Here is a 21,624-nt window from a genome sequence, read left to right as displayed (position 1 = left end):
CTGCAGTGGTTACTGCACCCCCCCAGGCGATCCAGCCTTGTAGGGCTGCAGAAACCTTTGGTAGCACTTCCAAAACTGGAAATTAAACCTAGATCCATCATAGGCACTCCACACTGCTACTCCTATTCCATGGGACTGATGTGTTCTATTTGCGAATATGTAATTTCCTGAGTAGACAATTTATTGCTGAGGTTAGACTAAATGTCCCTAATAATCCTTTTCGGCCTTGAAATCTCTGTGTTTGTGACTTTCACCTCTCGTTGGCCTTTAAGTTTTCCATCATTTTTGTTTATTTTTGCAGATACCAGTATGAAAACTGATTTTAGTCAGACAAATTTAGACTCCTGGATATGTTGTTTATCTAGCTATTTTCGTATTTTCTTTTTTTAGATGATCGCATGTGAAAAGACAGGCACATAAATTCTGCAAAACTATAAAATTAATACTATGACAGACTATGTGATGGACTTTAAAAACAGCCTTTTAAAGTCTTTTTAAGAGTATGTGCATTTGAGGATAGCTCGTAAGAAAAGCTGAAGAAGCAAAATTCTGTCTCTTTCTCTGTCTTTCTTTTAAATTCTTTTTCTTTTTAATATTGTTACAGTTCCTGGGCAATTGTTGCGGTTGGATTGCTGGTTCTGGTTTTTATTGCTCTGTTGGCTCGTGTTCTTGTCAAAAGAAAACCACCAAAAGACCCACTGTTTTATGGTATGTCTTGGTAACAGTGAAGCTAAGTTCAGAAATTTTTAATTTATATAAATGATAATATATTATGGTTATTTCAGACTGAACATTTAAGGCATGGCTTCAGAACCCAGTCTGGTGAGGTGCTGAGGAGACAAGAAGGAAAGAAAGACTGGGGAAAGAGGAGGAGAAACAATGTTTTTTTGAACCTTTTCATTCTTCTTAAGTAGGAGATCCAGCTTCGGGACAAGCCATATTTCCTATTTGAAAAGAATAACACTGTGAAAGTGTTTGAAATATGGTCATACCTGCTCTGTCAAGATCCTCTTTGTAGCAGGGCTTGGGCATCACAGTAGACCTTGCGTATATCTCTTCCTGAGTGGACTCATTTGGGATTTTATGATCTTTTGGATCAACAGCCTCCATGACTTGAATCTTCCTATGACTGAATTCCTTAATTCTCCCATTTTCGTTAAGTTTCTGTGTTAACTCACCTTTGTGAAACCTCCCCAACTCCTGGCTCAGGCTGTCTGGAGACTCACGGAAGCGTTTCTATATTGGTACTTTGCCATAAAAGAATAGATATATTGGTTACTTTTTAAAAGGAAACCTTAGGTGTAGATTATCTTATAGCAAAAATCTAGAAAAAACACTGCTATTGTGCCTGTGGCTGGCACAACAGCTCCATTGAGCTGGAAATTTTGCAAGATGGGCCCATAGGCAAAGCAGGGTACAAACCACCTGTATTTGCCCTCTGTCTTGCTCCTCATTAAAAGTTGTAGGCGTCTGTCCCCAATGTTCTGCGTGAGGTCGGGAACTCTCAGTTCACGCTGAAGTCAAAGGAAATAAATAACATAAACCTACTGCAAATAAATTTTCTGTCTCAAAGGAGTGACTCCCTAACTTGCCAGGTAGGTCTCCTATGGACTGCTGCGGCTAATGCAGTTTGCCTTTCTCACCTTCAAAAACGGCAAGTCACATTTTCTTCTCCGCCTCCTTTTTGTCGTCCTTTCCCCTTTCCAAGAGATGACTACAGTCAAGGTTGTCTGCTTTGTGTGAGGAAGATTTTTGAAAGGCCACATAGTCCTTTCTGCAGACACTGACTTTCTACGGAGGCTGTGCCTACAGCTCTACAGAATTCCATGTTCCTAAGAAAAGCTTCCTAAGAACTTTGTTGACTAACCACTAAGTGAAAAATATTAAGCTCTCTGGGAAAGTCATATTGTATGTTAAATATCTGTGACCTCAGAATAGATGCATCTAGTTCAATAGATTTCTGCCTGACTGAATTTATCAGACTGTGAAGTAACTGCATGATTCCAAGTCTTTTATTAATTTATTAATTTTTTTTCCCTTTATCTTACTACAGTTTATGCTGTATTTGCCTTTACCAGTGTAGTGAATCTAATAATTGGACTGGAACAGGATGGAATTATTGATGGATTCATGACTCATTACTTGAGAGAGGTAAACAATTGTTTGGCTTACAAATGTAAACAAAATCTTTACTATAAATAGATTGTTAGAGTATTTGTCACAGAAAAAAACAGCCACTAACACATTCAAAAAGGTCATCTTGAATTTGGACATTGACTTGTTTCATTATTGTTACGGACAAAACCTTCATTGACTTGAAATCACTGATTCATTTGGAAAAAATAGCATACCTTTCAAGCTCCAACATTATTTCATTTAGTTGAAGTAATGTTGTTCTGTATTAATGCCTGTGGGAATTGAATAGACTGTACATGTTTGCAGAAAGCCATAGATACTCAGCATTCAGGAGTGGATGAGTACTGCAGTACCTAAATGTGTTAGCAAGAAAGAAACAAAATGTTCCTTTATTTTTGCTTAATCACTTTTCTAAAAGGAATTAAAGTAGAGTTAAAAAATGATGATGCCAGATACCTAGTCAGCAGAATCCGTTGGCTGCTGAATATCAACATCCACCAAAAATAGCTCAGTAAGAGCTTGATATGAAAGTCACTGAAGTCATTGAAAAGATTCCATGAACTTTGGCGTGAAATGAGTTGGACCTTACAAGGTTATATGTTGTCATCAATATATTCAATGCTGTTGTAGATCTCTAGGTTGCTAAATATATCTTTATTTGTTCTGTGTTAAATGTATCTTTATTTTGTAGCTTTTATCACTAAAATATGGAAAAGTAGTATTTCCATAATGTAGCAGAACAATGCTGACAGTCATACGTAGGAGTTTTCCTTTCCATCTTGCACCCTATTTTGCAACTATAGAACTGATTTAATTATACCTGATCCTACCTAAATCAGGTTTGTGCTTGGAAACGAGTATTGTCCGTCAAATGTACCTCTGGATTGAAAGAACATCAGTTACTTTTCTGAAATTGTTTCCTGCTGTTCTGTATTAATTATTTGTTTTTCTTCCTCTAATCACTGCATCTTTTTTAAAATAAATGTTCCCTAGGGTGAACCGTATCTGAACACTGCATATGGCCATGTGATCTGCTATTGGGATGGCTCCGTTCATTATCTGATGTATCTGTTGATGGTGGCAGCTATTGCATGGGAGTAAGTAATTTTGATTTGTGTACTGTTTACTTTGCTTGCATTCTCACATAACATACAAAGGGCTTTCTTTTCTATGTAGTATTTAGATTTTTCTTTCAGGACTGTTTCATGTCTTAGGCCAAAGCAACGCTATTAAAATTTCATTACTTTCAGCAATTGTACCCTCACCAAGTTACCCTTTCTCTCAGCTGAATAAGCCCAGCAAATGCTTTGAGTTGTAGTCTGTCTTCTTCACTCTGTAGCAGAGCATAGCCCATCGGCATGCTTTGTGTTAGTTAAAAGGAAAGCTTAAAGATGATGCACGTTAAAACCATGTGTGAAAAAAACATTTTTTTTTTCAAATAACATATTTATGATAGGAATAATATATTGCTTAGCATGATGATGATCTCTCATCCATGTTAGAGAGTATCATGCAGTTTAAGAGAAAATGATTATTTATAGAGATTCTTATGTTTCGTGCTGTTGAGTAAAGAGTTTGAGAAAATAAGTATTTAAAGCTAATGTACTTGCTGGTAATAAAAGCATTAATAGAATGAAATTAATTATTAATTAATTATTAATTCTTTTATAGTCTTGTACAACCTGTGATGTGCAAAATCATGCAGTCAGCCTTCAGATGAGTGAAACATAACAGCAAATAACTGAGTATGCACAAATCCTGTACTGTTCATGTGATAACCTTCTCACACATGAATGTAGGATTTCTCCATATCCCCCTCTCAGAGGCAAGAATCCACTGTTGACTTGTGGTATCTTTACTTACTAAGATACAACCATGGCAATTAGTATAACATATGAGGGTGATTTGGGGTAAGGGATTTTTAGGGATGGTGCAATAATTACGTCTTGTTTTCTTTGTTAAACAGACAAAGCTATAGAACCATTGGCCTCTACTGGCTCGGTTCCATTATCATGAGCATCATTGTCTTTATGCCTGGAAACATTGTGGGTAAGGACATAATTTATATGACTAGCTTTTTCCTGTGAAGCATTTTCTAAATTAATCATTAGGCTATCTATATTTTACTGCAGTATTGGTTCCTTTCTGTAATACTATGAAAGAGAAATTTTAGGAATATCAGTAAAGACATGCAAGATATTTCGAAATTTAAATATGAGGAAGGGAAGATGGAGACCAGGAAAAAAACCCTTTCAGTTTACATTGCTCTCAAGGAAAAAAAAAAAAAAATTGTATTTTGTTATACCTATAAGGCTTTCATCCACACTAGATTTAATTTAAGCAATGAGACAATAACTGTCTCTTAGTATCATAAAAATATAAATCTTACTTTGCATAAAATTTCCAATTTACTTAATAGTCTGACTTTCAAGCAGCTTACAAGAGGCATCCAAATCACCTTTAAAAGTGAAACCTGGATGTTAGTCTATTTTCAAATAAATTTAATATTCCTAGATTGCTAACATAAATCAGTGCATAGCTGTGCTGCTGGAGGTTGAGAATTGTAGTAAAAAAATTTACATCGTTATTACTGACAGGTGGTCCTTTACGAGTGTCACCCTCCTCAATTAAAGATTTCCTTTTTAGCAAAGCTTAAATTAATGCAAAGTTGACAAGTGTTCAACTGAGAAAAATGTTCACGTGTCCAAATCCTGTAGTCAGCTTTAGAAAAGCTCGTTATGGCCCCGCTTTTTATGACTTTGGAAAACAAATGTAATATCAGATATTAAAAAATGGATACATTCCTTTTTTCCATTTTTTTAAAGAATGATGTCACTATTTGAAGCAGATTCCATTAAGAGATTTCAAAACTGTTCCATCCTATAGGATTACCTAGTGCAGTTTCCTGTCCCCTGAAAAACCCCCTAATTTCCGAAATGTGTGATAGGCGCTCTGTCACCTGTGACTCTACCACTATTGAGCACATGATTTTCAACAAGACTTGTGTGTTACTTTACCAGCGATTTCTAATGTTTTATGTTTACATTACCATAGCTGCTTCAGGTTTGATATTACATAGGATATTTTTTAACTCTTCTGCAACACAGCTTACAAATTCTCATACATCTTATAATTGTTTTTTAACAGGCAAATACGGAACAAAAGTGTGTCCTGCTTTTTTCTTAAGTGTACCGTATATTTGCCTTCCCATATGGGCTGGGTTCAGAATTTATAACCAACCTTCGGTGACTTATGACACTCCAGTCAAGGTAATATTATTGTATTTAAGTGTTGGCTACAGTTAGGAAAACTGAAATATGCTTGCTGTTTCTTCTGAGTTTTATAGGTCCCTCAGTGAGTGTGGAATGCACTGTAACTGTTCACTGTTATGACAATTGCTGCAGGGCTGTGTAGACACTGTAAAAATATCTATTCTGAAGGACCATTTCATTATGGTGGGATAAAGAAAAAGCAAAAGCATCTCATGTTTAGAGTAAAGAACTCATTTTTAGGTGTAACTGTGTTACTACCCTCTATCTATGCAGTTTCTGACTGTTTCAGTTTCTTAGCTGATGAAAATACTGACACATACCAGCTTCATAAATCACCACAAAATCCTTACAGAAGCTCTGCAGGAAAGTATTCTTCTGCAGATGACTTACAGATTTCATGTAATTTAATAATTTTTTTAATGTGCTTTCTGCAATATTAGATTCTAGAGGTAAGACATTGTACATTAATTAATACGAAAATTATTTACACACCTTTTACTTATAAAAAAAAATCCGTAAAAATAATGTTTACTTAAAACTCCTTAGACCTTTGCCTTTGAATTTAATAGTTGGGCTGTAATAAGGTTAACTAAGCAATCAAAAATGCAATAATAGTTTATGCACTGTTTTATAAAAAAAAAAAATATCCCTGCAGTACAAAGCACAGAACAGATCTTCAACTCTTTGTTGCTATAAGCAAGCCAGTTTATTGCTACAGCACACCATATCAGTTGTAATATAATCAATTAATATTTTTGCATCACAAGAGCTCCTAAGTCTCAGTCAGGTTCGTTCTGTAACTGAAAACGTAGACACAGATGAAGTTAGTTCCTATTCCGTAGGTAATAGGCAGTCAGTGTGCAAGGGGCGTAGCCTATGGCATAGAATAACAGCAGATGATGCACTGACAGACTTTCCCAGAAATGTATGAAAGATAACATTCAGCCATCCATCCATGATTCTTCAGTAGGAAAGAGGGGTATAGACAGATGTTCATACCTCCTGAAGTTTGAAGAACTGTTACAGAATCACCACTTTTAGGGCAAATCCCTATGAAAGGCAAATTAGGGAAACTTCAGGTGCCAAACCCTCTTCTACCCTCCTGCATAGGCTTATAGGAAACCACATGTCCCATCCCAAAGCAATTTGAGCTGATTTACTTAAAGGTGTCACTAATTCTCGCCAGAAACACATTCTTTAGATTCATCAGGGTAGAGAAGTTAAGTGTAGTTAAAGGTAGTGATGGCGATTTTTGCTATATATGTTAGTGAAAACATCCTTTGCATGGAGGATGGATGAAGGTTTCCATTTGTTTTCTTAGTACTGAGAACACTACAGGAATTGCTATTATAGAAAATAAGTGATGGACTGCTTATTTGCTGAAATATAGCCATGTCTCCTATGCTTATCAGGAGCTAAACTGCTTACCTAGGTTTGATATTTTACTTTGGTATATATTGCAGAGAAACTTAGTTTTTAAATTCTATTTCAAAAAGATAGTGCATAAAAAGCTGGTGATCTGAAAATTTAACATTGCACTTCTTAGCAAATCCTTTCTTGTAAACCTAAACTTCCTTGCTCAAAAGGTCATAGAAAAAGCCTTGATTCCTTTCACTGGGGCCTCCTACCCTTCCTAAGTAATTTCTTTTTTAGAAGTCGTATTTTATCTTCACATTTATGCTCCATATCTGAGCATAAATACCTGGGTTCAATAACTATATACCTCAAAACGCCTTTAAATCTTAACACGACTACTCATGAATTTTTCTTATTTTTTATACAACTCTCTCAGTCCTAATTTAAATATTGTTTCCAGGAAATAATTGTGTGTAATGCTACTAATCAGTTAGCTAATCATTGTAAGTCCTGAAAATACTTAGTTCTCTTTCAATACATCATTTACAACTAGCTGTAAAATTGAACTTTTTTTAGTTCATTATTCATTATTCAGACTTGGTATTAAAAGATTTAGGAAGAAAATGTAATAATGCTTTTAAACGTGATAGTGCAAGTATATAGAAAAATACTTACATGAAAGCAATGGAAGCAAGGTATATTCTATTGGCCAAGGAACTCATTGCTATAATATTATTATAAACCAGTTAGCTAAAAAAAAAAAAAAATCATCACTGTGGGGACAGAGAAGAGGTAATCAAATTTTGGGTGTTTTCTAATAGGGGTGGGTGCATGGGAGAGGAATTTCTAAATGAGGGAGTTATGCCCTCATTTAGAATCAAACCAAGCTGTGCTGCAGTGTTTACAAAGCCAGTGGATTTATCTACAAGTATATCAGCTCAGAAAAGTAAATGTAATGTAAAACTCATTAACAGAATTAATACACATAAATTCAGATTTGCATATGAATTCTGAAGGGACTGACTTCTATGGACAGCACACAAGATTATTCCGCTTCCTTAAAACTGATCATGTAAGGAGCCCCTCAGAAGTTAGAGAAAATAGCTTTTTCCTGGAAGTGAGAGAAACTGCAAAGCATGCCTACACACTTCCTTGCTACACAAAAGAAACAGCAGGGTTGGCGAGATCTGTGCAGAGTTCAATGTTGTTTGCAATAAATGGGAAACCTGTGGCAGGTCATCTCTACTCGGCCAGTGTACTTAACGTGTAATTCATTTTAGCGTGTATTGATGTGACTTTGCTGTGTAAAAGAAGGGTAAGGCAAAATTACTACGTAGCTGAGGTCTGTCAGCAAAGTGCATACTGTCTTTCGAATTCTTGCTTCTGCTTTTTTTTTTTTAAGCTTTGCATTTTCATTTTGTTTGCATAAATGTATGCATAGAGAAAAAAGGTGCGAGTTTTCTGTACCTTGGCAATTTCACAAACTCGTACTGCACCAAAGGTTGTTTCCACTAACATTGGCTTTGTCTCCAAAACCTCTAAGTACAAAGTTCTGTTGTAGTCTTGTGATCACAGTAAATACGCACATTCATTTAATATACCTTTTGAAAGGAGGATTGATACATACACATATATATATATATATATATAAAAGCTTCATACTTAGACAAAAGTGGAAAGAAAATATCAACCCTCAAACTTTCCATTATCCTTAGGTAGTCTACATCTGAAAATGACTTGCAACTCAGCAGCCATGGGAGGCCTTTGTCTTTCATAGGAATAAGTGTTAGAACATAGACATTCTTTGCAGGTAATACTATAAAAATTCCTACGCTAGTACTTTAAATACTGTGAAGTGACACCATATTGCCAAAACAGACCTGTTCTTTGTGTTTGAAAAACAAACAAAGGTGTCACTTTTTTTTTTTTCCTAAAAAAGATCCTTTAAAAGAGAAAAAGAAATAGTTTTATGAAAGGGATGGCCTATGTGTTTAAAATAGCCTTATTTTTGTTAAACTACAATTCAGATCTTGCAATTCTTACTCAGGAATAATGCTTGCAAGATCGGTTCTCCTGTTTCAATAACTTTATTGTGAGTATCTTGATCCTGAGTGCTTTTAACTGTGCCTCTACATCCTAATTATTGTTTTGTGCTTTGGAGACAATTCCGTGAGTGTATAACAGGAAGGAAATCAGGTTTTTCTTTTGCTGTCTGCATGCCAACACTCGGCTAATAAAAAGGAAGAGGAAATGAGTAACACATATAAATGGGGAAGTTTTCCCTCTGAACTACAGAAAGATACTCTCATGTGCTTATAATTTTGTCTGCGACTACACAGTGCTGAAAGTGTACCTTGAATCATTTCCATGGGTCTTGTAAGTTTTACCATGTAAGCAAAGAGATGACTTTGGTTCCTCCAAGCAATCTTCCACGTTATCTGACCTTGGCTACCATAGAATGTGAACCCCTCACATCTGCCCGCACGGTGCAGCACAGGGATTCCTGTTTTGAGGCTGAGGAAAGGGGGTACAGAACAGATCAGATCCAGATGCTGAGAAGTGCTTCAATGCCCGTCAGAGGAATCTATCGCATACAGTAATAAAAGAAGGAAAGGAGGATTTTCCACATGTTCCATACACACACACACACATTTCATTCTCTATTTTTGCATTATATATTAAGATATATTATTTGCTCACTGAACTCAGCAGAGAACTCAACTGGCCACAAAAAAGCTTTTATTTTATGCCAGTGATATTCCATTAATTTCAATAGTGTCACAGGCTGCTGAAAACCAGCATTCACTGTCAATAACGAGATGGACCCTCATTTTGCTGTCCCTCCAAACAGTCCTTTTACAAAGTGTATTAGATTCAACTTCAAATGTTTGAGACAAACCTATGTTTCCAAAGCTTTTCTACATAGGGACATTCAGGAAAATGAATTCATTCCAATTAACAAAAGGCGCAACTTTGAAGAAGTTAGTTATGCTGCTTTAAAACCTTATGTGATTTCAGAGTTAAAGTAGTGTTCATTTGATTTAGGTTGCTCTGAAAGTAAACTAATCTGTATTGAAATGGCTTTAGTTGGATCTATGCATTTCTAGAGCTTACTCAGATTTATTTTCCTTACTGCATCCTATAATGTTTGAAGTCACCTTTTTAGATGTGGAAATCTTTCTGTCTCTGAAATCAGCAGATAAATAGGGTAACGTAACTGAGAACTAAGTGCTTCTATCATAATGTTTCACCACTGCACTTGTAGTGACTGATCTGGAGTTAAAATACATGTCACGTGGAACCGGGATGTACTTACTAAACACATTCTGTGTTGCAGGTGGTTCAGGAAGTCCAGAAGAAAGGACTCTTAAGACGACCAATAGATTTAATGTTAGCTGCATACCTCATTCTAGCAACGGGGTTTTGCATATTTAGGGGCATGGTAAGTTGAAGATATTTTAATATTCTGGCCTCTAATTTTCAGTCAAACTTTTAAATTTGAAATCATTGTGTCTGTGTGAAAAAGTATGCACATTTTGGTCAAGGGAAATCCTGTGACTTTCAGGGTTGGAATAGGCCTTAGATATACAAAGAGCAAATTGATTATTTATGAGAATTAGTGGTGCTTTGCTTCTGCATTTTGCCCTGTGTAAAGTATGTTTTTCAAAAGAAAGCAGGTGCACAATCACAAGAGCAAATAGCATCCCAAGTGCAGATTAACATGACCTGAAACTGTTTTCATTGGTCTGGTGTTACATTTATGGCCAAGAACATGGAGACAAACCAACTAAATTAAATCTGTATTCATGTTTTTCTAAACAGAGATGCATAGTTAAAATTATATAGGAAACCAAGTTAGTTTACACTGCATGAGATAGAGGAGAACATTTCCACCTGGAAAAAAAAAACCCCACAACTTATCCACATTACCTGAACAACACTTGTTGTTTCTATTTACCAAAAGCTGTTTTTTTTTAAGCGTTTGCTTTTTAAGCATAGTTGATTGAATTAAAATTTCTGAGGGGATGAATCAGAACTGAAAATACTTGAAGTAGATAAATCCAGTAGTAGGTAAATCTAGTCCTTTGTCAGCTCTAAAGCATTTTCTGTCTTAAGCGGAAGTTGTATGTCATTCAGTGAACTCAAATGTTTAGGTGTCTTAGACAACCGCCTGCTTGCTTGATTTGTAGATCTGATCCTGTCTAGCATAATTCAAGTAAGAGGTGACAATAAGTACCCAAGCAACATTTTATTTACTTAGCGCAGATTTTCCTTTTGTAGTTCTGCTGCTCACATTACTCCATCATCTGCTGCTGTTTCTCTGAAAACTTGCCTCTCAAAAATATTTTTTGCTTGTAACTTGTCACAGACTGCTTATTTCTTATAGATCATGCTACTTTAGAGCACCACTGATGCAGGTTAATCAGCTGTTTTACCTGTAATTTCGCTGTGGGAAATGTTAATCTCATGCTCTACATCTAACTTGGTTCTGCAATCCCACTTCTTCATTTCTCAGAGGAATTTTTTTGTTGATTTTGAGAGTGTCGTCATTTCCTTATATGTTTCCTTTACCAAACAGGAACTGCTTACTGGCCTTACTTACACATACAGAGATCAACTGAACATCTCTGTGTAAGCTGCAGTAACCAAGATTTTGTGAAAAAGCTAATAAAACATAATCCATTATAGCCCATCCAGACCTCCTTCTTGGATGCCCATGTTGGAAAAGAACAGGGAGGAATATCCACTGTTTGTAAATCTTTGCATTTCCCCTCAAAGTCACACAACAAATACACATGAAGTTCAGTTGTGCAAAACTTACTGTTCAGTCCTGTAACTTAGGCATTAACGATGCCTTGCCATAAAACACAGTGACAGCTCTTGACACAGATTGCTAACTCATTTTAGAATAGTATTTTTTGTAGTAGTTTCAAGGGCTACTATGAAAAGGAACTGCTTTTGCAACTGGGTCTCTCTCCACGTTTATTGGGAACTTTGTTCTTTGTATAGGAATGTAAAATCCAATAATCTCTCCTTTGCTAGTCTTTTTTAAAAATTATTATTATTATTTTAAGTAACACCTGTCTCTCTGCATTGCTCTCCACTGCTACCTTGCCACAAAGCAACTCTTTTCTTGGACTACATCCATAGCTTGCCATCTTAAAATGGGGTGCTTAACCTGAAGTTTCCACTGTTTGAGCAATTTTCCATTGCAAAGTTCATTGGCTGGGATCAAAGTCCGTTTATCAGAGCAAATCAATAGCAATTATACTTTTACTACAGCATAGCCAACTAACTGGATTCTCTTCCAGCCAAAATCTTTAAAGCATACTGTCAGCATTTCCTCACAAACCCTCTGAGCAGGAGCTGAGAGGAGGCTGCATTTCAGCTTTTTAATTGGTGATCAAATGGATCATCTTTGCAATAGATTTTGAGCAAGCCTCCAGGGTAGCAGTGCTGCAGACCACTAGTGAATCTTTAGGGCTGGTAACAGGTATCAGGTTATCTCATTTTAGAACAAATCTTTGTTCACGGGAAGTTTTAAAAATTCTTCTTAGATTGCTCTGGATTTTTTTGCCGGCTATATATTCAACTTCACGAGCCTTATATAAAAGATCCTGCTGCCTATCCTAAGCTTCAGGTAAAGCATTGACTGTGGAGCATAGAGTGTTAAGAAGTGATTTGTTAACTGGCACAAAGATGAAGCCATGGGTTTCACAGATGACAAGATCAATAAGGGAAGTATTTGTTCATGGCAAGTTAAATGGTATTTCATATTTTCTACTACAGCCATTACAGGGTACCAAGTCTTTGTTGTGATAAACTTAACTTGGATTCAAATCAGTTACCTAGAGTTACACATCCTAATAACTGAGGCTTCTTTTAATATATCCCATGAAACATATCTGCATGCTTTTTATGATCATTCCCCTTCCTTAGAAGGGCAAAGTAGACTTTCAGTCTGGAATAATGGAGCAAAAAGGAGTGTAGTAGGACTAGATTCCTTAAGCTCATGTTCGCTTCTGTCACCAGTGACACACTCCTTGAAACATGACTTTTTTTTTTTTTTTAACACAAACCCTATTTACACAAGCATTGCAGATGAGGGAATGTTGTGCTTTAGTTTTGTAGTATTTGCAAGGCTGCCATTCTTTTGTAACCCTGGCTGCTGCACGGGGGCAGGGCCTGAAGTTATAAGAGGATTCGGAAGTGAGGCAATGAGCAGAACCCAAATATCTCCGCTGGACCTGTTCTTTCTGGGAGAAGGGTGGCTTGAGTGTATCTCACACCTCCCAACTGAAAGTGCAATGGAGCTTGAGAAATGGATACCCGTGTTGTGTTGGACACCGAGTTAGGTCAAGCCACGCTTATTGGCATGGTCTCAAGATGGCAAGGGGTAGGAAAAGGTGTCCTGGGATATGGATTTGGATGGGGCAAAGAGACAACAGCCATCAATATTAGTGGAGGCCTTAGGGTAGCTGGATGCAGTCAATAGCATCCAGGTGTGAAATTCTTCTCTCAGAGAAGTTATAACTGCAAAAAGGCCTGGGAATCATTGCTGCTAGGAGTGTAGTCTCAAATCCTCAGTCAGCAGCCGGCTAATTTTTAAATGCATCTCCGTCACACTGCAAAGCAACTAATATTTCTGTTTAAAATGCAGATGCTGGCATACATGTTCTACTCTGTGCCATACTATGTGATTGCTCTGTATGGCCTACTGGTGCCTGGTTGTTCCTGGATGCCCGATTTAACCCTTATACATGCTGGAGGACTAGCTCAGGTATTTCTTTGTAAAATGTTCACTCTTGAATTACAAGTTAATAGACCTATGGAATAAATAAGGGGCCCAGGGCTTGATCTTCCCATGCAGGTTTTATGCCATTGTAACTCAGATCACCTTTTATATCTGTAAAAAACTAATTTAAGGGAGTGGAGAATCAAACCTATTGTATGTCTCTAATGACTGCATTCTTGCTTTAGTAGACTTCTCTCCTTCTTCAGAACCTTTTTATTGGGCTCATTTAAGCCTTATGAAGCACCATGCACTCTTTAGCTGAGATCATGAAGGAAGCCTGCATTAAAGCTGTAACAGTCGACCATGTAAAAAAACCCAAAACACAACAAAACAGTAAAATACATTGTTTCTGTAATATGTTTTGGCCAACTAGGTAGTCTGAAAAAGATAAATGGAAAAAAGTATCTACTAGTCACACAAAATTAACAATATCAGTTGATGATGTTGATTTAACACTGGGAACCTCCAGGGCCACAAACCACAGTAACACTGAGACATGCTCATGTTGCCAAAGGCAGACCAATGATCATACTTTCTTAATTCATTCTATTCTGATTCTCTTAAATAAGCCACTGTAGTTAATTACTAGATGGCACTGATGGTTATGAGAAGACTGGCCAAAACAAAAAAATTCAAAAGGAACTAGTAAATGACTTCTCATGACATATAGATGACCATTTAACAGTTGAGACAGTGACAACTGATTTGTAGTATACGTAAGAAATGAAATGTGCTCTAAGCATCCAGATGCAGAGAATACGCACATAATCCTGGAACAATAATGAGAACATAGGGACACAGCAATAAGTGTAATTCAGGTACCGCTATTTGACAAACACTTTGTTTCCCAGGCCAGAGACAACAGTCATAGATACAAACTACAATCCAGCTTAACTGCCCAGTAAGGATGGGGGGAGTGACAGTTTATTTTCTATTTGTGAGCAACTACCACAGAGAATGACTTTTTTTGTTTTTGAGCACACCAGTTTATAGAAGATCTTGAATCACCAAATTATATCAAAACAGTATCCGCAAAGATGTTAATGAGGAGATTTAAATGCTCAAAAGGTATCATACATATCATACAACTGTTTGGCCCAAATCTAATCTAAAAAAAGCACAAGCTAGCTAAAGTAGGCAAGCCAGTGTCAGGAACCTCTCTCTACTGACAGATTACTCAGGTTTCATTAATTCCCCAGACAGTCAGGAAAGAAACCGCCCCTTCAAAGATTATTTAGCACAAGGAAAAGTAAACCAGAAGTCAAAGTGTGCTGACTATCACAACCTTGCAAATTTACCAAGAAGCTCAGCCCCTCAGATCGGAGGTGATTTTTGTTTGGTTGGTTTTGGTTTGTTGGGGTTGGTTGGTTTGTTTTTTAAAATGTTTCCCATAACAAACACTTCTTTTTTAATGGCACTTTGTAACTTTTCACTGTATGATTAATACATGCAATATTTTGTTACTGAAGCCTAGAACCCCTCTGTTGTCCCTTGTCGTTTGGCTTCAGGATAATGTTGATTTACATATTAGACAAGGAGAAGAAAAGCTACCCAAAGCTAACACTCAAAATTTCCCATCTTACTCTTTGAAGCTTGCCTAGACACAAGCAAAAACCATGGGCTGACAAAAATTAACTGATGAAGAGAATTGTATGTTGCTGCACACTCCCCGCATTTTATCCTGATTCAAGAAACATCTCTAAGTTTGGGGGTTTTTGTAGTTTTGACTTTAGTGCACTGCAGAATGAACTTCAGTCTTCCCACAACTGAACGTGATTTAATTGATTTGGACTTGGTGAACTGTGAGCAACCTGGGATGAAAAATGTGTGTGACAATGAGTTGAGGGCTCACTTCTGTATTATTTTTGGTTTTGGTCATTTTGAGGCACAAAACACATTTCCAGGTTTGTCTACTGTTTTCTCAAGTTAAAACACTTGTAATTGATAATTAGAACATATGTAGTTACTGAAACACATGTAAAACGCTCTCTGTTATGCAAAGGTCCAAAAAAAGTAAATATCTAATGATGAAAACAGTGGGCATTGCCCCTGGGAATGAACACTGCTCCTATAGATGACGAATGTGGGGATTTTAATTATTTTTATTTCTGTCATTATGAAGGATGTACTTTTTACAAAGACAAGTCTCAAAATGCCATGTGATGCATCAAATTAAGAACCTCTTAAAGGGCCTAGCCTTTCGCACACAAAGAGAAGTATTTCCTGTTTTTCAGAATTACATAGAGCTCTCAGCTTGAATTACTCTGTTACTAACATTCAGACTCCAAAACCAGGTTGTAACCCTTGTTAGACTTTCTGAAGCTTCAGGAAGAGCTCTTAAATGTCACACGACTAAAGTACCAGGAGCTTTGATTATATAAAAGGGTTGGAATAGCCTCTGAACTTGATTAAATTTCTATTTCCCTATGCAAGTGAGCCACATGAGAAGGGATGAAGAGCTATAGCCCTGCTATCCAAAACCATTCTGTCTCACCAGCTCTCCAGAGCCCACTTCCCTATTCTTTCAAATGTAGAAAGTTTTTCCTCTACTCCTTCTCCGTCTAAGTGTTTTCCTTAATCCTGCAATTTTTGGTGGCTAGTTTCTGCAGTGCCTCTTGTCTACAAGAGAACCTAAACCTAAGGAACGTATTTTTCTAGGTTACTCTCTCCCCACTCTATTCGATGGCTTTCCCTAGGCTCTTAAGACCTGGTCCAAACCCCTCCAAAATCAATTACAGTCTTTGCCTGATTTTGATCAGTTTTAGAGAAAAGGCACAGAATGAAGAAGGACTCCTAACCTTTTTCCAGGCCCTTCTCTGTCCCTAGCTGGAAGGCTTTCTTGACTGCAGGGTAAGAAATATTCAAAGTATTGCCTATGATTAGGCTACAGGCAAAAAATCTTGTAAAAAAAAAAAATCCAAACCCAAACTATTTTGTACAGACAATAAGCTTACTGAGTAGCAGGCATATGCAATTGCAGTTGTCAAGTTGAGCAGTGCCATGTCCAGCACCAGGCAGCTTCCAGTTGCTATGGGACGGCCTGATCAGCAGACTGGCTGAGGCTTCGAGGTTAAAGGCTGTATATTAAACAGATAAGGCTACCTTAGAAGTTTACCTGCAGCATCTCATTTGGTTGGTTTCTCAGCCAAGGTCTAGGGGTTTGATCCTCAAAATTCTCCACTTAGAGAGGGTTCAATAACAGAAAGTACCAAGGAATGGCTTATTCGCTGAGAGGACCTGATCACGGTGAGGTAACACAACAGACTCTAGGTTGCTCTTGTTTACCGCAATGCCAGCCTGTCGCACAACAGGCACAGTGATGTGCAGTAACTAACGGCTTTTGTCTTACTGCTTAAAATTACGGATTTGGTGCAAGTCTGCCTAGTACTTGAAAGAAGAGCAGGCCTGGGCTACTGGTGAGTGAGAGGTCTGCTTTTAAGACATCCCCCTACCCCAAGAGGGACAAAAAAAAAAGGAGGAAAGAAAAAGAAAAAAACCCAAAAATAAAACCAACCAAAAACTAAAAACCAGAAGCAGAGTACGGTCATGGAAAGGAAACACATGAGATTAAAGACATAACACAATTCCCACAGAGGCAAATCCAATTAAAAACAGAAAAGTGACTTTAACAGACCTAAATATCCTCCCTGATAATGAAAAGAAAAAGCAATGTGTTATATTGAAAAACAAGTCTAATAAACAGTAACTTCATTATATGGTGCATCATTAGCTAGTAAAAATCTTCATGGGCTACAAATAGAACAAAACATTTCTGCTTTTTATAATGCTCAAAGCTCACTAACGTGCCACAACTCTTGTAAGAGACAAGACCACACAATAAGGCTTAGATCTTCAAAGGCATCTAGGAGGCTGTGGGAGTTCTGGGTTCCTCAGCAGCAGTCCCTTATAGCTCTTTCTGACAAGGCTTACTATGAACTTACTATGAATTTACTATCAACTTACTATGATGCACAGCTGGCCACTCTTGGAGACAGGCAGGCCTTGCAATCCTCCACAGAGAAGTACATAGCTTGTCTACCCCAGAAGAGGCTCTAAAATGCTACCAGGAAGCTGTTAGTGCCTAGGTAAACATGAGACAGCCCCAAACCTCCTACCTGAAGCCTGGTGGTGGCTGGCTGCTTGGGAAACTGCTGCCTCATATAACAAGAGGTGTTTGCTGCCGAGCGCTAATGCTCTGGCTGCCTGGGCTGAGATGGCTCCCCAGGTGAGGAAAGGTAGCAGGCATCTGCGCACAGACCACCCAGGTGCCAAAGGCGGTTCCTGCCTGAGACAGGTGAGAACAAACGGGCTGCAATAGACAGCCTGAATTATGAGGCTGATATAAAAAGGCGGCTGATAGCATGCCGCTGAACATCTGTTTACTGTGTAATAGCTATTTACAGAAACATGCTAAGTGGCACTCTGCTGAAGTGTGTTTGTATTTGGTTTCTTTGATTACTTCGTTTCCTGACTCAGGTTTGCTAGATCAGCTCTCCCTGTTAAGCGCAGGTGGTTAGACTCACCTGAAAACTGATTTCCTTTTCTGTTTTGATGTATGGTCTCAGCCTAACCTTTTGCTAGAGGGGTGTGTATTAGAACACCTGCGCTGTATTTCACTTTCTACTTCGCTAACCGTGAACAGAACTGTGTTCTTAGTGAGTCCAAAATAACTCCTGCTGAAGCCAGAACGGAGGACGTGATTTGGCCATAGTGTACTCCTCTGCATTACTAAAATCCTGGTGTCCCTTTCTCCTGCTCTGCTTAAGATCAAATTGATGTTTATCTTCTCAGATCTCTTCCACTGCTAACTAACTAACTAATAATAAAAAAATTGGACACACAATAGTTAATGTGAACAAGCTGTGGCTTGAAATAGCAGGTAACAGATGGAGACAAAAGACAGTGACTATCCTGACGCTTCTATCTTTAAATGTTTGTTTATGCTAAAAATATGCTTCAGCCCAGCAAGCTTGTCTTTGCATATAACCTTCACTGTAAACTTAACCTATACTTCAGAACCGCCCCCAGCCCAAAAGCCAAATACTGCTGACGTTTTCTGAAATCATCAGGAGTTCTGGGATCAGAATCTGGAAGACTGGGTTTAAGATTAAAAAAAAAAACCAAAACCAGAACTAACATAGCTTCCAAGTTTTTATTTTCTAACTTTATTCAGAGTGAGTGTCTGCCTGCTTCCCCTTGATGCCAAACACAACATTCCTTGGTAGGTGGGTGCGAATCCTACCCCCACTACTGGGCTGAGGCTCAGGGGTGCAGATCCCAGCAGTGATGCACACTTCAGTGGCCATTTGCCTGGGGAAGGATCATCGACCCTGTTGCATGAAGAATTACCTATAAGCCACGGGTGAAATCCTATACTGATGTAAAGATCAGTGCCACCATGTGCATAAAATAAACCTCCTACCATGGTACTGACAGTTCCTCGTATGACTCTTATACCAAGATATTAATGACCTTAGTTTAGACTGTATTTTTATACTGCTGTGCAAAAGTATGATGGATAATTCTTGAATAAAAGGGCTGGCTTGGAAAATGTCACTGGAGATGCATACTTGCATGCAGATTATGCTGTCTTTCCAAAATATACATCAACTTTACCTTTTTTTAATATATACGTTATATACACACCACAGGCTCAATTTTCCCATATTGGTGCTTCTCTTCATGCTCGAACTCCTTACATCTACAGAGTCCCTGAAGAAGCAAAACAGTTTTTTCTGATATTGAACATAATGTATGGGATTCTTCCCCAGCTGTTGGCTTACAGGTGTGTCAACAAGCCAGAGTTTTTTATGAAAACAAAACAAGAAGAAAAAACGGAATAGCACAACTGTTTTCAGCTCCTTTTTTTGGCTCTGTATATAATTGGGTTGGGATGTAATTGAACTGCTCAAATGGAACCCAAATGAAGCGTGTAAGATGTGTAAAATTGCACAATTGTGTAAAGTTGCACAGTCTGTTTTGTTTATCCTACTCAAAAAGGGAAAATAAAGACAACTGCCTTCAGTACCACTTCTCAACATTTTGACTTTGCGCTTCAGTGGAGTTGCTAGTTCACATAGCTATTTTTAAGTAAGCTGCTTTGACAGTTTTAGAAATACTGCATGAAGTTAAATAATAATAATGATGTCAGTGTTTAGCCTCCACACACTGAAGAATATCAGTGCTAGCAATCCCTACACAGAGCTACTGTAGAATGTGAAGGTCAATATTTTGAAGTGTGAAAAATTAACATACATAACTCTGTCACATGCACATGTTTTATTTGTCAAAAAGTATGTCTTGTGGGTCAGCCTTGTTAAAAATCCCAAGAAATCTTTTAAGAAGCAATCAACTCTTACGGTAAGACTCCATATATGATAAGCAAATCATATAGTTTTGTTAATTCTTTTAAGGATTCACTGCTGCAAGGACTGCTCATCTGCTTGAAGTTAAGCATGTGCTTACTAGCACTTCTGAACTGGGCACGGAGGGCTCATTACCTTGAACAATCAGGCCTTACACCGTAGCATGCATTTTCAGAGAGGAGGGTTTTTTGGCCGTGTTCTTCTCTGCAGCTACTTTTGCTAATGCTGTTGGGTCATAAACAAGTAGCAGCAAATACAGCGACCTCGGTTTGTGTAGTTTGTTTCTGTTTGCAATTACAACTATTTCTATGACTTCTCTGTGTATTTATACTAAAAGCAGTACGTTTAGTGCCTTTCTCACAGATGAAATTAGCTGATACATTTTAACTGGAAACACTTTATTTTGGGATGTTGACTTTTGGCTGTTTTGATTTAGAGAATTTAATTTTCTTTTTAAACCTAATCAGTAACAAGAAAGCATCAGCTCATGCGCATGCGTGTTGCACCCTGCACAAGGGGACTTTCAGAGCAGCAAGAAATCCATGCTTTAGCCCTCTCCCGTTGAACACTGAGGTGTAGTTCACCGCAGTGCTCAGAAGAGAGAACCCACGGTTTTATACCCCCAGCCAAAGGGGCAGGCCCGAAACAACACATCTCAGTCAACGCTTCTGGGCAAAAAGGAACTTAGCAATAATTTCCTCCAGCACCCGGCCTCCCTGGTGTGGGCTCCTTCCATGTACGCTAGAATTCGGGATAGCTCCATCCCAGTACGTCCTCCCAAGAAAACAAACCCAGAGCTGTTGGGCTGTAATAGGACATGCTGGCTCACAAACTGTTATTTGAGCCTCTGATGTTACTTCTAATGTTTTTAAAGAAACTTTGAGTACATTCAAGGTGAATTTAATAACCTCCTGTTATCCCGAAAAGGCAAAGTACAGAAAAAATAAAGATCTCACCTGCACTTGTATCTATTATGGTCAACTCATGTTAACAGAATGTTTTGCTTTAATACTTGACTTACATTAATACCTCACATTATTACACGTATGAAGCCAAATATGACGCTAACTTAGTTGCTTACAACCTCAAACCTTACTCCCAATACACATTCCAATAAATTTATTCTGTAAAAACAATACATTTTTTTGTTTTCTTTTTGTTTTGTTTTTTGTTTTTTTGTTGTGGTTTTTTTTTAGTTTTTTACAGTAAACTCGTCAACTACAAACCTTGAATACGCAAAAGATGTTCCAAGGACAAGCATAACAAGGATTGATAAAACCAGACTAAATATGTTTTCACAATAAAAGCTGGCATAAAAATAAATAAAAATCTCTATTATCACAATAGCAACAATAATGTACACAGAATAATGGATTTGGAATGCTTACTTACTAGTCTAGTTCTATTTCCAAAAGGAAAAAAAAGCCAGAATGACAGCATCCTTTTTTAAGCCTTTCATTATTTAAAATTGATGTTTTCTTTTGGTTTCCCATAGGGTTCTATATCACAGTAAGCTTAAAAATGGAAAGCATCCAAATGAATGATTTCAAATTGTGTTGGCATTGGAAAAAATCCTTGTATTAATCTAAAGAAACACAAAAAGACTTTCACTAACTCCACATATAGGAACTAAGTCAGATAGTGTACATTACATCATGATTTTGAGAAGTATTAAGAGTATAACTAGCTAGGTACTTCT

The 21,624-nt window shown here is 37.6% G+C and overlaps 1 protein-coding gene across 1 annotated transcript; it reads left to right on the top strand.

Annotated features, from left to right (window-relative positions):
- Nucleotides 1–604: 604 nt before the first annotated feature.
- On the top strand, nt 605–19,484 carry TM6SF1 (transmembrane 6 superfamily member 1; the record flags this gene model as incomplete). Its single annotated transcript, XM_009588110.1, has 8 exons — nt 605–708; nt 2,054–2,151; nt 3,130–3,233; nt 4,103–4,185; nt 5,284–5,405; nt 10,102–10,206; nt 13,426–13,545; nt 19,212–19,484. Coding segments are annotated over 8 exons (928 nt in total), but the record flags the coding sequence as incomplete, so codon positions are not given.
- Nucleotides 19,485–21,624: the final 2,140 nt, after the last annotated feature.

This window comes from Fulmarus glacialis, unplaced genomic scaffold (assembly GCF_000690835.1).
Source record: "Fulmarus glacialis isolate BGI_N327 unplaced genomic scaffold, ASM69083v1 scaffold46691, whole genome shotgun sequence".
Taxonomy (NCBI): Eukaryota; Metazoa; Chordata; class Aves; order Procellariiformes; family Procellariidae; genus Fulmarus; species Fulmarus glacialis.
Note: the sequence above shows the minus strand (reverse complement) of the source record. Positions and strands in the feature narration are given on the sequence as shown.